The sequence below is a fragment of the Natrix helvetica genome, assembly GCF_964273705.1.
Source record: "Natrix helvetica genome assembly, chromosome: Z".
NCBI lineage: Eukaryota > Metazoa > Chordata > Lepidosauria > Squamata > Natricidae > Natrix > Natrix helvetica.
Genome location: NC_138554.1, coordinates 66,972,882 through 66,989,214, shown reverse-complemented (window position 1 = coordinate 66,989,214; position 16,333 = coordinate 66,972,882). Strand labels below are relative to the sequence as shown.

The 16,333-nt window shown below is 35.2% G+C and overlaps 1 protein-coding gene across 1 annotated transcript in view; it reads left to right on the top strand.

Annotated features, from left to right (window-relative positions):
• CNTNAP2 (contactin associated protein 2) overlaps positions 1-16,333 on the top strand; it is a 1,236,760-nt gene that overhangs the window by 819,308 nt on the left and 401,119 nt on the right. The window contains exon 10 of the mRNA XM_081971635.1: positions 736-874. Within this exon, the coding sequence (XP_081827761.1) occupies positions 736-874 (139 nt within the window). The remainder of the gene's footprint in view (positions 1-735; positions 875-16,333) is intronic.

Here is a 16,333-nt window from a genome sequence, read left to right as displayed (position 1 = left end):
TTAAAGTTTATTTTAAATTAGAAATATAGCCATTTTTTTCATTTTCAATAAAATTTTCAATTTTATTATAAGTGCATATTTAAGTGGAAAATATAAATAAACCAAAATGGTTTCTGTTAATACAGAATAAAATAAAATAACCTAAGAAAAGGTGGACACATTTTTCTTGTTGAAATAATGCTGTAAAACCTACTGGAGTTGGGAGATTTGATTTCTAGCAGCCAAAATATTTTCCACTGAGAAGTTCTTCTTTGCTAAGTCCTGTTTAAATAAACAGGATCTGGGCTACTGTTAATTTGGAGTTGAATCTTAGGCCAATCAATTGTGACTTGTTTCTTAATTGCAACTCAATTGCAACTAAAAATCTTCAAACTTTTGTAAACAATACATTTAATAGAAAAAGACTGCTGAACACGTGATGTTATATTATGTGAACACATGACACATGATGTTATATTATGAAGCATTTAAGTATTTACATATGATAATTTGTGATTAACAACAGTATACTTTTAATATATGTTTCTGGTGTGTTTATAACTTAAGCAGAAATATTGTTGAAGTTTCTAACTATCATAAAATAATACTCTTTTCTTTTGAAAGTCTTCTGGTTCAATTTTTCACAATTTTATGGGTTTCTAGCAAAATGTATTTTATTAAAGAAAATAATAGGTTCTTTTTTATGACAAGTGTATATTCTCTTGAACTGCTATTGATTATTTCATTTTTTCCCAGGTTTTCTTCAGCGGTCATTCCAGGGCTGCATGCAGTTTATTCATGTGGATGATCAGTTGGTGGATTTACATGCAATAGAGCGAAGAAAGTTGGGAGGTTTTGCCAATATCAGCATCGATATGTGTGCCATTATTGATCGGTAAGCAGTAAGTAAGGTGGATGATAATTATGTAATAAAATAACTTGGAAATCAGTATTGGTTTTCTAAATTTATTATTTAATTAACTTTTACCATGGCTAATTACATTTGCAATAAGCATCAAAAGACTTGTCTATTTAGTAGTGATTCCTAAATGATATATAACAATGAGATCACATCTTTTCAACAACCATCCTTTGCCATTGGAATAATATCTAACTTCTTAATATGATTCTTTTAGCCATCCTTATGCTTGATCCAACATAATTCATGATAAACAATTATTACCTTGATAGTGGTCCTGGCTGCATATGTTTACACTATCTTGATAAGATCTCATGAGTGAAGGAATACTCTTGTGTATCAATAAATCAGTACTTTGGTGGAGGAATTTTAAGAACATTGCAAAAAGGTGGTTATGCATCACCTATAAATATAGTAGATTGTTTGGTTTGTTATGGAAGTTTTCAAGTATTAAGTTCCATTTGATACTGTGAGTGGAAAATGGTATGAATTTTAGTTACTTGATTTGGCAGTTAGATCAGCTGTTCTGATATTGCTAGCAACATTTTTGGTTTGGAATAATCATACCAATATATGAACCAATGAATTATTAGAAAGGCTATGAATGTTGTTTTAAAAATGTGTAAGATTGAACATTTTCACAACATTTAAGAATTGCTTTCTGCTGAAATGTTGTTAACAAATGTTAATGAAAGCACATATTTCTTTCAGTTGAATTTGGAGGTTTTAGGTTAGATGAAACATATGAAGTATTTTGTTGATTTTTTTCACAAAACTACAACACATGCTATCATGGAAGTTACATGGTTGTCAGTGATCAATATGCTGTTCAGAAAGCAACTGATCTTATATCAGTACCTCTTTTCTTTACACTGACATTCTAAATCTGGGCTGTCATACTTGTGGCCCATGGGCTGGATGTGTCATGCACATCCATGTCCACACCCGGTTTAGGGAAGGGGGGTAAAGTCCTGATACATCACATGATGACCTGAGTTTGATATTCCTGTACTAAATTACCATATTTTTCAGAGTGTAAGACATACTGGAGTCTAAGATGCAGCAAGGTTTTGAAGAGAGGAAAAAATTACACTCTCCTAAAACAGCCTGTTTTTCATGAAAATGGGTCCGGTTTCTGCCCAAAAAAGCATGAATAGTCTTTAGGGAGCTTGCAGAGTGCTCCTGGGGGGGGGGAGGCAAAATCAAGCAAAAAATGGCCCTTTTTTGCAAAAATGGGCCCGTTTTTTTCCTTTAGAAAAGGGCATGGATAGCCTTTAGAAAGCTTATAGAGTGCTCCTGGGGGCTGGGGAGGGGGTAAGATTTCTCATGTCTGCCCTCCCCAGCCCCCAGGAGCTCTCTAAAAGCTTCCTAGAGGCTATGCATGGCCATTTTAGTGAAGGGGGTAGGGTTTCAGGAGGCAAAAAATGCTATATTCAGTATATAAGATGCACCCAGATTTTCAGCCTCTTTTTTGAGGGAAAAAAGGTGTGTCTTATACTCCAAAAATATGATAATCCCTTCAATTCTGTTCCCTTTCCCAAAAGCAGATAATTTGATGCTGCTAATAGGGGTTGGAGTAAGGAGTGTGGTATAAGTACAAAGGAACGGAGGTTCTTATGGACTTGTGGGAACCTGTCAGGAATGTTAAAAAGGAGGACCACATGACTGCAGCTTATCCTTGCAGCACAAAAAAAAATTGCCATATGGTGCACCATTTCACCCAACCTAAAGTGTTACAAACAGGAGAGTTTTAGTGTCTAGTATATTGATATACATGTGGAAACTTTGTTTTTTTTTAAAAATGAGAAAAGTATATTGATCTGAACTGTAAGGTTGTTGTAAAAATCATATGTTTGCAGCAATGTTTACAATAATAAGGTATGCCAGGAGCAAACAAGGAAGAAAATTATCTGTATATACACTGTATGTTATACAATTGTACAGTTGGAATCCAACTCTTAACTCCCAACTCTTTTAAAGTTATACTCCTGAAGCTGTCTGATGGCCAGTCAGAAATCTTTTCTGAAAGAAAATGAATAAAAACTAGAAAATAAAATACACAGCTATGAACTATAAACATTTGGTTCAATTGACATCTTAGCTATAAAATTGCATGCCACAGGCAAAATATTCTTTCAACTCCTATCTCTAATATCAAAATAATATAATAGTACTAGCCCCCTTTACAGGGTTTTGTAGTTTTAGTTCTGAGATTATAAAAACTGTACTGCTTGGAATATTGCAGACTGTTTCATAAATTCTGCGTAGTATGAGAAAATAAGGCTGTAAAGTAAATTAGAAAAAGCATATTGCTGAGATTAGAGAATACTTTAGATATTTCATTAATAGGCCACTGTTTTCCAAGCTCAATAATTTAGGGCTGGAAATAATAATTTAGGGCTGGAAATCTGAAAAAAAAAGCAAATGTCAGCCATAAAAAAATAGACAAGCTGAAATTCAAGGATGCAGTCAAGCTGCTCAATAAATAATGGACCACCTTAGATTAATATATATGGCATCAACAATATAAGCAATTTTATAGAAATATCAAAATGAGAAAAGTCTTCTTCTGTCAGAGCAGTTTTCCCTAGTCCAAGATTTTGTGTTCTAGAATAACCAGCCAGATATTCCTGTCAAACTCATAATCCAGCCACAAAGTTAGTAGTTATCTTTCAATTAAGTCACGAGTCTCTTTAGTAGCCTAGTAAATTCAATTAAATGTTTGACGATTATACTAGTGCTGAAATTGTGTCATATGGTGACCCTGAAGTCCAATAAGGTTTATGATGAGGTTCCTCTTCTAGTAGGTGTCTAAACAAGATTCCTGAGTCCAAATCCCACAGCATTAGAATTTTACAGAACTGGGACTTCCTGTGTGACATCACTTTGGAGCAGTTGCAGGGGAGCGAGTCTCTGCTCTCCCTGTCTGACTTTTCATGTCTGGAGGCTGTCAGCAGCAAAGTTGAGCCTTGGAGAGGATAGCAATAGTGAGGGGAATACCCAGAGATGACTAGGAGAAGAACAATCTCCCCATTGTAAAGCTTGGATCCCTGAAATCTGACATGGAAGAGACCAGTTGTTGTGGCTTGGTCATGGCCTGGTCCTGAGATGTGACAGCCTGATTAATGGTGGAGGAAGCAAAAAAGTGAGAAGCGGCAGAAGTATCAGCAGACAGTGTTAAATAACTTGAAACTCCGAGACACTTCTCCGAGACACTTCTCCAAGTTGGTGGAATTTACGATAGAGCAATTAAGTGAGTCTCCAAAGAGGGAAAATCGGCACCTGATTTGGGGAGCAAAAAGACGAAGAAGACAAATTACAGAATGTGTAGAGAGTGAAAGTGATTGCGGTTGCAGAGTGGAGAATTTCTACTGATTTCTAAGACTGGATTTTCCGTGATATAAATTGAGAGTTTTGTGTGGGTGGTGAACGGATTGAGAAAGAAGGAAGAACAGATTCCCTTTGCAATAGGAGAGACAGAGGAGGAAGGAAACGAAGAGAGAGGACAGTGACTGGGCAATTTGAGGGCAGCAATCATTTTGAGCACAGAGAACGGAAAACAAAGAAGTTGCAAGGAAGTAGAGAGATCGAGGAATAAGAACTGTGGAATTCCCAATGGAGGACTTTGGATTGGACTCATTTACAACTAGCTTTGTACACTTCAGATATTTTTACACTTTTTATGATATTTAAATATTGCTATATCTACCACAGTGATCTTTAGATCAAAGAATTTAATATTTTATAATCCATCCATTATATATATTCATTCACTATCCATTTTATATATTTTATATATTTATACTCTATACTTATTTAATATAATATAATTCAAGTATATTTAAAATAGGATGGAATCTATAGCCACTTCCCTTATTACTGTATATTAGAAAATCTATCTAGCATTAATGTAGGAACTGTTGATAAATAGTAACCTTTAATTAATTAATTGATTGCACATACCGATTTATGTATTTGTGAATTTTTAGTAGATTTATTATATAGTAAAAAATGTAATAAACTATTTAACTACTTATAGATATTATAAATATTTATCTATCTATCTCCTTCACTCCCTCTCTCCCTTTAATACAGTTAAGTTAGTACAATCTATAATAATTAACTACAAATATAATAATTTTAATTGTGATTTACATATATAACTGTCTATATAATTGACTATAGAAAATTGATATTAAGGATTGTATTTAATCAGTGACCTATACTACATTACCATTGTTAACTATCAGATTTAAAAAGAGACAGGAGAAGGGACAGTGACTAAGGAAAGACCTAGAATGAAAGATTGAAAATTTACGGTATTGCAGAATATTTTTTTCCAAAAGCTAAAGATGGCAAACACATCCACAACTACCAAAACTGTAAAGAAAATGCTGCCAATGATAGCTTCTCCAGCAGGACAGAAGTTAACAACAGACATGTCGAGCAGTGAAAAACAGGATCTGTACCAACCCTACAAAGCCTACAAGCTTCATTAAACATGATTCAGGAATTTATGATAAAAACACAAGAATCAATAACCAAAAATCAGGAAATGAAAGGTTATCTAGGGGAAGTGAAAGATGATATAAAGAAGTTGGATGATAGAATGGGAAAGACACAGGAAATAATAGCCAAAAATGAGCAGAAAATAAAACTGGTAGAAGCCAGGACATAACAAACTGAAAAGAAATTGGAAGCAACAGTAAAAAGACTGACAGCAGCCAACAGAGAACTCTGAGAGGCAGTAGTCCATTTAGAGTTAGAAAGATCCTCATTCTATTTAAGATTTCAGAACATAGTAGAGAGAGAAAATGAAGACCTACCTAAACTCATGAGGGATCTTCTAGTTGACCAATTGCAAATGGACAAAAGTGAACTAAGGAATAATATTGATGAAATCTACAGAGTGCGTACTAATTATGCATGAAGACATAAATTGCCCCGTGAAATACATATAAGATTTGCAAAAAAAAAAAAAGCTGTCAGAGATGAAATCTATAAAAGAACGAGGGATGAACTGTTGATCTATAAAGGAAAAGAAGTCTTAACCCTCAAACAGATACCAAAGAGAATCAGAGAGCAAAGAAGGAACTATTAATTTCTCTTTGCACAACTGATAAAATATAAAATAATGTTCCGCTGGTTTTTTTTAATTTAATTTAATTTAATTAGCACTTCTAGACCGCCCCCTCTCCCAAAAGGGACTCGGGGCGGTGTACAGTCCATATCAAAAACATCATACATAATAACAATAAAAAATTATTAAATGGATAAATACATAAATAAGAGGAGGATAACCAGAAGGCATGTTAATATCCTGGCAAGATAAGAAAATAAGGATTGACACCATAGAAAAAGCCCAGGAATTCTATAAACATTACATAGAGGGAGAATCAGATAGCAGAGAGGAGTTGGAAACCAAAAGCCAAGAGGAGCAGAAAAGGAATTAGACCAAGAAATGAGAGAGAAGACTGATACAGAATTTCAAGAAAGAGAAGGAGCAAGGACAAGAAACCAAAGGGAAACAAAACCAAGTAGAGGAACAAAGACGACAAACAAGTAACAGGATGGAGGAAGAAGTAAAATTAATATCGGTCAATATAAATGGACTAAATTCACCTATAAAAAGAAGACAAACAATTTCTAAACTCCAAAAACAAAACATGGACATCACATGCCTACAGGAAGTTCATATTAAAAAAGGAAATGGTAGTATCCTGGAATCCCCGAAGTTAGGGAAATTACATCTGGCCTTGGCCGAAACAAAGGAAAGGGGAATTGCAGTATATATAAAGGACTGGCTAAAACCTATACAGGTTTATACAGATGAAGAGGGAAAACATTACTAATTAAAGTATCAATAAAACAAAAAAGAGTACTAATTGCAGTCATATATGCCCCAAACACGAATCGGAAAGAATACTACAGTAAATTACATAAGCGGATTGCAGCACTGGACTGGACAACATATGTTTATTAGGGGATTTCAATGTAGACCCAAAGAAAGACTATAAAACAGATAATAATTTTTTTTGAAAGGAGAACACTACCAAATGCATTCTTTGAAATGGCCCGACAATTAAATCTAAAAGATGTCTGGAGAGAAATAAACCCACAGAAGAGTCAAAACACATTCTTTTCAAACTTTTTGGTCTAGCATTGACATGATGTGGATGGACCTGGAAATGGAGAAGGATGTAGAGGAAGTAGAAATAATACTAAACATGTGGGCGGACCATAACCCATTAACAATCAAATGAAAAGGAGAGGTAAAAAGGAAAAAGAGATGGACCATGAATCAGAGGGTGGTGAAAGAAAAGAACAGACAACCATTCAAAACCTGTGGGATACAACCAAAGCCTATGTGCGTGGCATTACGATAGCATATACAATAAGAAGAAACAAAGATAAAAAGAAATGATATACAGAGCTCCAGGAGAAACTGGGGAAATTAGAATATAAAATCCAGAAAGAATCTCAAAACCAGGAAGTTAAAGAAGAAAAATAAATAATTAAACATAGATTAAATTTAATTATACAAGAAGAAGTGGCCCAGAAAATTAGATCAAGTACACAAAATTATTTCGAAAATGCCAACAAACTAGGGAGATGGCTAACCTATAAACTAAAAAAAGAAAATGAAAAGAAATTAATACAGGAACTAGAGGATGAAGAAGGGGCAATACACTACCAAAAGGAAGGGAAAAAAAGCATAGCAGTAAGATACTTTCAAACACTGTATAGCTGAGAGAAAATAGAAGAGGAGGATATTAAAAGATACCTACAGAAGAAGAATCTTCCAGCCTTACCTGAAACAACAAAGGAAACACTAAATGAGAGAATAACGAGGCTAGAATTAAAAAGGGCAATCCATAAACAAAAAAATAATAAAACCCCCAGGCCCGGATGGAATTCCAGCAGAATTTTATAAAGAATTGCAAAAACCATTAGAGAACATATTATTAAAAATGTATAGTACTAGAACAAGCTAGGACACCAAAATCCTGGATGGAGGCATTAATAACATTAATTCCCAAAGACAACACTGAAAAACAAAAGATCTAAAATTATAGGCAATCTCGCTGCTAAATGCTGATTATAAAATATTTATGACAATAATGGCGGAAAGAATTAAAAATATACTAAATGGAATCATAAACCCATACCAAAATAGATTTCTACCCACAGACACATAAAAAAACAATATATGAACGATAATGGACATATTAGAATACTACAAGATACACTCAGGAAAACAAGCAGCATTGATATTTATTGATGTACAAAAAGCATTTGATAACCTGAATTGGGTTTTTCTTATAAATCAACTAGCAGTAATGAACTTTGGAGAGAAATGATCAGAGCAACTAAAAAATAAAATAATTCTTATGCTAGAAGGCCATGATCTCCAACTAGGCTGGCATGGCTTCCTCTGGGAGGGAAAGAATAAATTTCATTCCTATTTCCAGAGATACATAGTAAGGGATGCCGTGTTTAAGGTCTGGGGAAAAAAAACATTATGCGCAAATTCCAATCTGGTTATCAACAATGGAGGCAATGACATATCCAAATGCTATAGATCTCAGCAAAATGGTAAGTTATGCAGACTCTTAGATGAAAAAGGACAACTAAAATCAGTACAAGAAATACCATCTGAAAATACAAGGAATAAATATGGAATGGTGGCCTATTTGCAAATTTAAAAAAGCTTAAAAAAAGATCGGGAACAATACAGAATACAAGAGAAACAAATGGAATTAGATAAAATATTATTAGGAATGGGAGGAAAAATGATTACTAGATTATATAATTTTCTTTTAAAATATAAAATGGAGGAAGAGATGGTAAAGGAGACAATGGGGAAGAAATTTTGGCCATAATATAGAGTTAGAAAAATGGGATAAATTATGGGAAAGAAATTATACATTTACAATGGCAGTAGCTTACAAAGAAAACCTCTATAAAATGTTTTATAGATGGCATTTGCCGCCAGCGAGATTGGCCAAAATGTACCCAAATTTATCCCCCAAATGTTGGAGATGTAGCCACAAGTCTGGAACATTCTACCATATGTGGTGAACGTGCCCGATCACAAAGAAATACTGGTGCAAAATTCAGAAATGGTTAGAAGAAATTACAGAGCGAAAAATAGAACTGAAACCAGAAGCATTCTTACTAGGACTATTAGCCCAAAAAATGGATAAACAATCTCAATACATAATCATACACATACTCACTGCAGCCAGGATTGCTTTCGCACAAAACTGAAAAAAAATCAATACACCTGCAGATAAAAAATAATTAGAAAAGTACTCGAATGTGCAGAGAGGGACAAAATGACAATAGAAAGAGAAGAATCGGATTTTTATTAAATATGGAATAAAATTTATAAGTGGCTAGAAAACAGAAGCCAAAACAGAAAATAGAGAATGCAAATATATGGTGATAGAAATAATCAATATTATTATAAGTGTTAGCACTACTGTTGTTATATTATAGGACAAGGTTAAAGCAATAGGAAGGCAATACAGAATGGAGAATTATAAATGCTAAACAGGAAATCTGATGCAGAAGACTGTATAATTACTTTATATTGTTATGTATGTTTTGTGTTTTGTTTGTTCTTGTGGTGTTTTTCTTTCTGTTTTTAAGGATTAAAACATTCAATAAAAATTATTTTTTAAAAATAGAATTTTACAGACCCTCTCTTGTCAGATAGATCAGAGCATATACAGCTGTGTGAAAAAGTCCTACACGCTTTACGGTTTATGACATTTTTTGGATAGGCCTTTGATTTTATATTTTATGCTAAATGCTATGCAAATATTGTTATATTTAAATAAATACTGGTGATTTTTAAGTGAAAAGCATAAGCTTTTTACAATTTGGTGCTGTTTGGATGGGTATTGTGAATTTTCTTGCATACTTACAATGCATGCTTACAATGACTATGAAAACAGATTAACTCATGCATACCCAGTGGCATACATGTTACAATTACTAAGGCCGATGCTAGTGTTTTATTAACATTTTTATTGTTTATGGCCCTGAAAAGGACCATTTAGGTAACCAAACATGGTTATTAATATGAAATTGGCCAGACCTTATTGCTTACCACCAGGTGGCATCACTTCGGCATCGACTGTATAAACCTTTGTATGTGATCTTTGGTGACAATGTGGTGCCAGGCTGCAATAATGGATTCAATCAGCTCCTGTTTGGTCTTCGGATGCTTCTTGCTTATTTCGTAACCAATCTTGGCTCACAAGTTCTCAATTGAGTTCAAATATGGGCTTTGAGCTGGCCAATCCAGGAGTCGAACACCATGCTTCTTCATCCACTGCTGAATGGACTTGGCTCGATGGCAAGGAATGTTGTCATCCTGGAAGTAAAAGTCCTTCCCTACAAGTTGCTGAGCTAAAGGAAGCATGGTCTTTTCCAGGACTTCAGCATACTGCTTGAAATTGATGATTCCCTGCACGATTTATATCCGACCAATACAAGAAGCAGTGATACAGCCCCAGATCATTACATGTAATGGATGCTTCACAGATAGATTCAGGCAGTAAGGCCTAAATTCTTTAGTTGGAAATCTTCTGACATACTTATTGCATTGATTCCCAGTCAAGTAGAAATTGCTCTCATCACTGAAGATGACCTTGGCCCACTGCTTGTTGGTCCATTTGGCATACTTCTTGACTCACGCACGTTGACGAGAGCAGTGAGCATCTGTGAGTAAAGGTTTACTTCGAGCCCTGCAGCAAGCAGTCTGCAATGCACTGTGCTTGTGCACACTTTTACATCACATGTTTCACCTCAAATTCTTGTAATCTGAGTGACGTGAGCTTCCTGTCAGCCATCGAAATGCATTGCAATTTTGTCGACTTTCTTAGTCTTCCAGAGCAGAGCCTGTCATCAACTGAACCAGTTATTTGGTATTTTTCAACCACTCTGCTCACTGTGGGACGATGGCATTTCACTCTCTTGGCTATTTCTGTACAGGAGTAGCCCTCTTCATGAAGCACAATAACACTATGCCGCTCCTCAGTACTGGTGAAAGCAAAGGTCTTCATCCTTGGCAGAGCTAAATTAAATTTCTTGATGCTTTTCATGCCTATTTATAGTCAGAGAGTATGACAACATTGATTGGTTCATAGATTTAGCCTCTGTGCATTTTGATTGATCAACCAAAGCTTGCTGCTGATTGGCAACTTTCGATCCTAACATTTTCGAAAATTCAAATGGCTACTTAAAGAGGAAAGGTGGCTGTCCTTGCCGGTCTTCAACATTACTGACTACCTTACACACACACTTCCAGCCCCTCTGCCTTTTCCTTCTTCCTGGATTCACTCAGACGTTTTTAAAACTCTCAGCTTGTGCATACACAAGACGTTTTTAAAATCCACAGCCTGTGCACAGCACAGCACACACTCTTCCAGCCCCTCTCCCTCTTCCCTCTTCCTGGATTCACTCCAAAGTTTTTAAATCCACAGCCTGTGCACTCCAAATATTTTTAAATCCACAGCCTGTGCACACAGACACACTCTTCCAGCCCCCTCTCTCTTCCCTCTTCCTGGATTCACTCCAAAGTTTTTAAAATCCACAGCCTGTGCAAACGCACACACACACTCTTCCAGCCCCTCTCCCTCTTTCCTCTTCCTGGATTCATTCCGAAGTTTTTAAAATCTACACCCTGTGCAAACACACAAACACATTCTTCCAGCCCCTCTCCATCTTTCCTTTTCCTGGATTCACTCCAAAGTTTTTAAATCCACAGCCTGTGCACTCCAAATATTTTTAAATCCACAGCCTGTGCACACAGACACACTCTTCCAGCCCCCTCTCTCTTCCCTCTTCCTGGATTCACTCCAAAGTTTTTAAAATCCACAGCCTGTGCAAACGCACACACACACTCTTCCAGCCCCTCTCCCTCTTTCCTCTTCCTGGATTCATTCCGAAGTTTTTAAAATCTACACCCTGTGCAAACACACAAACACATTCTTCCAGCCCCTCTCCATCTTTCCTTTTCCTGGATTCACTCCAAAGTTTTTAAAATCCACAGCCTGTGCACACGCACACACTCTTCCATCCTCTCTCCCTCTTCCCTCTTCCCCAACATCCTCCCCCCCCCAGCCACTCACAGGTTCTTTCTTCTTCTGGTTCTTCTTCTGAGAACTTTTTGGCAGCATGGTGCGGACAGGCAGGGTGAGTGAATGAGCGAACAGGTGACCGGGCTGGGGGGTGAGGGCAGGGCAGGGCAGGGGAGAGATTGTTCCAATACAGGGCCTCTGGAGGCCCCGGTATGGAAATGGATGCAAAATTCTTTCAACCGGTACTAGCTTATAGACCAGACCAGCTGAACCCAACTTCTGGATTAGACTCACAAGTAATTTGTCTTTGTGGGGAAGCTATGAATGTAATAATAATCATAATATAATACTAAAACTATCCCCATGTCTAGATGTTTTGGCATACAATGCCTATAGTGGTGTCCTAAATGAAGGAGTTGAAACATATTATGTTCAGGATGTGAGGAATCTGTAACTATTTTCTCAGTCCTCTTTCTGATCCATGCATTATATAGATCCTCAATGGAAGTCAGGGTGATTGCAATTGTTTTTTCTGCATTCTAACTGTTAGAATCTGAAAGGTTTAGTTGCTGTATCAAACCAGACAGATATCAAAATAAAAATGACAGACTCAATAATTCATTTGTAGAACTGCATCAACAACTCCTGGGACAGGCTGAACTTCCAGAATAGTTGATTCAGGAAGAACATTCTTTGTTGTGCTTTTTTAGTAATGGTTCTAATGTTAGGTGTCCATTTAAAATCCTGGGAAACCTGCTTGCAAATTAAATTGGCAACACTAGCATTTGCCAGAGATATTGGAAATTTTATCATACTGTTTCATGAGAAACCCTAGGATTTACCAAAATGCTTTATTATCACTACATAAATTTAGGGTATAATTGTTCTCATTATATTAGATGAGCAATATCCTTTCTTTGTAATAGTAATTAATAGTAAAAGTTCAACTAGATTCCTAGTTCTGTTAGCAATTGTCTTGAGGTAGGTAGGTTGTGTGTGTGCGTGTGTGTGTGTGCGTGTGTATGTGTGTGTAAAATGAATCAAAATAAGGTAATTGTCACTTGCAAGCAAATTGCTAGATTGCCTTTAATTGATCAAATTTTCTTTCAATAGATATGTAGTGCTTTTTATGTGAATAAAACTCAGTTTATTGTTTTTGTCTTTTTTATTTCAATATCTTCAAATCAGGAACAGGAAACATTTTGCTTGTTAAATTTTAAAGTGGACTTACATATGTGACATACACGGTGTTAGGAGGTCAGATTGTTGTTTCAAAACCTCTTTCTCTTGTTGATAGACTTCTCCCTGTGGCCAGGTACTGCTGACTTGTCTGTTTAGTGCAATTCCTATACTAGATAAAGTGAAGATCAAACAATTACCCAAAGCCTTTTTGTACTTCTTCCACTGAGGGAGATCTGGAATTGGTCTAGTAGTTGGGCACTATGTCCCTTTTCCCATATGGAATGTATATACCAGTGATGGCGAACCTATGGCACACAAGCGCTGGCCATATTTTTTTGATCTTGCAAATTGTTTGCCAAAAGAATTAAAAGAAAGTAAATTCTGCATCAATAGCTGGGTAAAAACATTTAATTTCCCATATGTGAAAAATAAATACACCTTCCAAATCTTTAGACTTCAATAACCTTTTGTTTGTACTAGTTCACTTTAATCTTTTCCGAGCAAATGTGCTTAAAATGTTACTTTAAAAATATCCAGCATAGTTCTAGCCATGAATCATGGCACGTACAATATTTCCTCACTACCATAGATGACTCTTGATGTTTAATTTTTAGTCCTTTTAAAATGTGCTTTTGTGAGTTATGTTTTAAGCACTTTGCCTACTATTCAGAAACCTTATCATTTTCATGGCTTTATTTGTTTTAAATTATTAAATCTAATGTATCAAAATATATCCTTTTAAATTTAAAATATGTTTGCCAGTGTTGTGTAGGAATTTCCTGAGAACTGTGACATTGAAGAAACATTTTTGCTGACAGCATCTGACAGCCTCCATTTATGATTATCTTTTCGGGAATACATTTTGGAATTGTTTGTCAGCTTTTGTAAAGGCACTGTACAGTCTTATCAGCTTGTTTTATCCTTCCTTCCATTCTCTCTTTCCATCTGTCTGCAACTGCATTATTCTGCAGAGAGTTTGTAGAAAACGAAATAATGTTTAGTTCTATGTGTTGTAGAGATGTTTCCCCATCCCCTCAGTATCCAGTGACAGAATATTAGGCAGTGGATGTAAGCTTTAGTTTTAGTGTAATGTGAGCTTTAATCTAGCTTGTTTATTTTTCTTAGTTGTTCACTAAAATGCCAACAGTTGATTAATTTGGTGCCATAACACCAGCTAATCTTCTCAAAATCATTACATCAGTACATTACTACTTACTTTTAGGTTTGACACCAAGCAAATTCTATCTGCAGTACACTGACTTGTTTTATTTGATTGCTTTTTAGTTTCTCTGCCTTTTCTTTTTCATGTGCCAAGGCCAGTTTGGGGGTAGATCCATGTATATTAAATGTATTCATCCTCAACATAACTGCTTATTTATTAGATTTTAATAGTTTTACTAAAAGATCACCAAACAGCTGCAAAAGTAAGGTAATCCTCTCTATATATAGTTTCTTTTTTTCCTTAAACCACAGCAATAAATACTCTGCCACTGCTATGAAAGAATTAATGGACCCTCCTTCCCTCAATCTTTTATACAGATATACTATTTCTGTGTACTGATTATCCACACATTTATAGCAATCCTTTAGTACCTTTTAGTAGAATTATTAGTTGTCATTAGGCAACAAAGATTTACCCTTATGTGCATATTACACAAAAAAAGTTCAAAATTGGAATTGGACTCACTAGAAAATTCTGAGAATGTTCAGTTTTTTTTTTCTTTTTCTCAAAAATATCGGGATAAGAATGTATCTCATGTAACCACTTTACACTTCTTCATACATCACATGTTTATGTTAATAAGCATTCTTATCAAAAGATATATGCCTTTTACTATTATAATAAGCTAGAAGTTACTAAAGTTTACATATGTATCTTAGTTCTCATCCTTCTAGCATGTCCTTTTTACTTGTAACTTTCTTGTTGCTGCATATGTTACATTCATCGCAACTGCAACTTTCCGTGTCAGCAATTCCTTTAACAAACTTTCACATTTCCAATCAGAGTCTTTCCTAATCTTTTGGTGTTAGGATGAAATTGATTCACACAGAACCTGTGAGAAAGCCTTAAAATTGTTCTTTGTTCCTTTCACACATTCATGCACACATGATTTCTTCTTAGGAGAATGGTACAAGAGAAACTTTAGCATCATGGACTGCACAGAGGTTTAACTTTGCTCATTGTCAACAAGTTGGGGAGATCACCTTGTTATATTGTAAGGATTGGATTCAGAAATCTATGAAATTCAGAGGTCAAAATACATTCCAAAATGTGATCTCCCCACCCTTCCAAAATTGCAGATCAGGCTGATTCACTTTGGAATCTAACAAATTCCTCATTCATATCTAGTAAAGTAGCTGGCATGAGATTTGCTAAAAATTTCCCATCCAAACATGACAACTTCAGGAATAACGCAACATCCAGGGCTTATTATTCAGTCTTTTTAAAGCTAACAAATAAGTGTAACAAAATGTATTTGACAGTCCTATGATGTGAGTATACTGACAGGATTGGTAAATTCTTGTGCAAAATGTGTCTCTATAACTTTACTTCATAGAAAGCATATTGTCTATGATTGTTACTACTGACATTCTAAAGAATATGACATGATAATAATGAAGGGACTGATATCTGCCTAGATCATATTCACTAGAAAATAAAGAGCAGATTTAACACCTTCATGGTTATAGATCAGTTTTAAAAGAAAAAAAAACCTCTTTAAAAGATCTTAGTGCAGAATGATAATCAGCATGCATGAAACAACTTTTTAAAAGGTTATCAAGCTCCTATGTCCAAAATGAGTGACAGCGATGAAAATGCCTGATTCGTGATATTTGGGGACTTTTTTAAAAAATACATTTGCCAGACTTTTTGTTGTGACATTTAACAAATATGGGAAAAAGAAACATTAAAATAAATAAAGGCAGCTCAAGTACAATGGACTGTTAATGGACTGTTACTCTTTTTCTCCGCTTTTGTTGCAAATAAATTTTCTCCAAAAATATTTTCCAACAATTTTCCAAAGTCCTTCAAATCAAGATGGCAATAAATGTATAATCCAATATTTTGAAAAGATTTAAATTGCTAAAAACTAGCCAATCCAGTCTATCCTTTATCTTTAAGGTTGCTGCTGTCTACAATTTATTTTCTTTCTTTTCC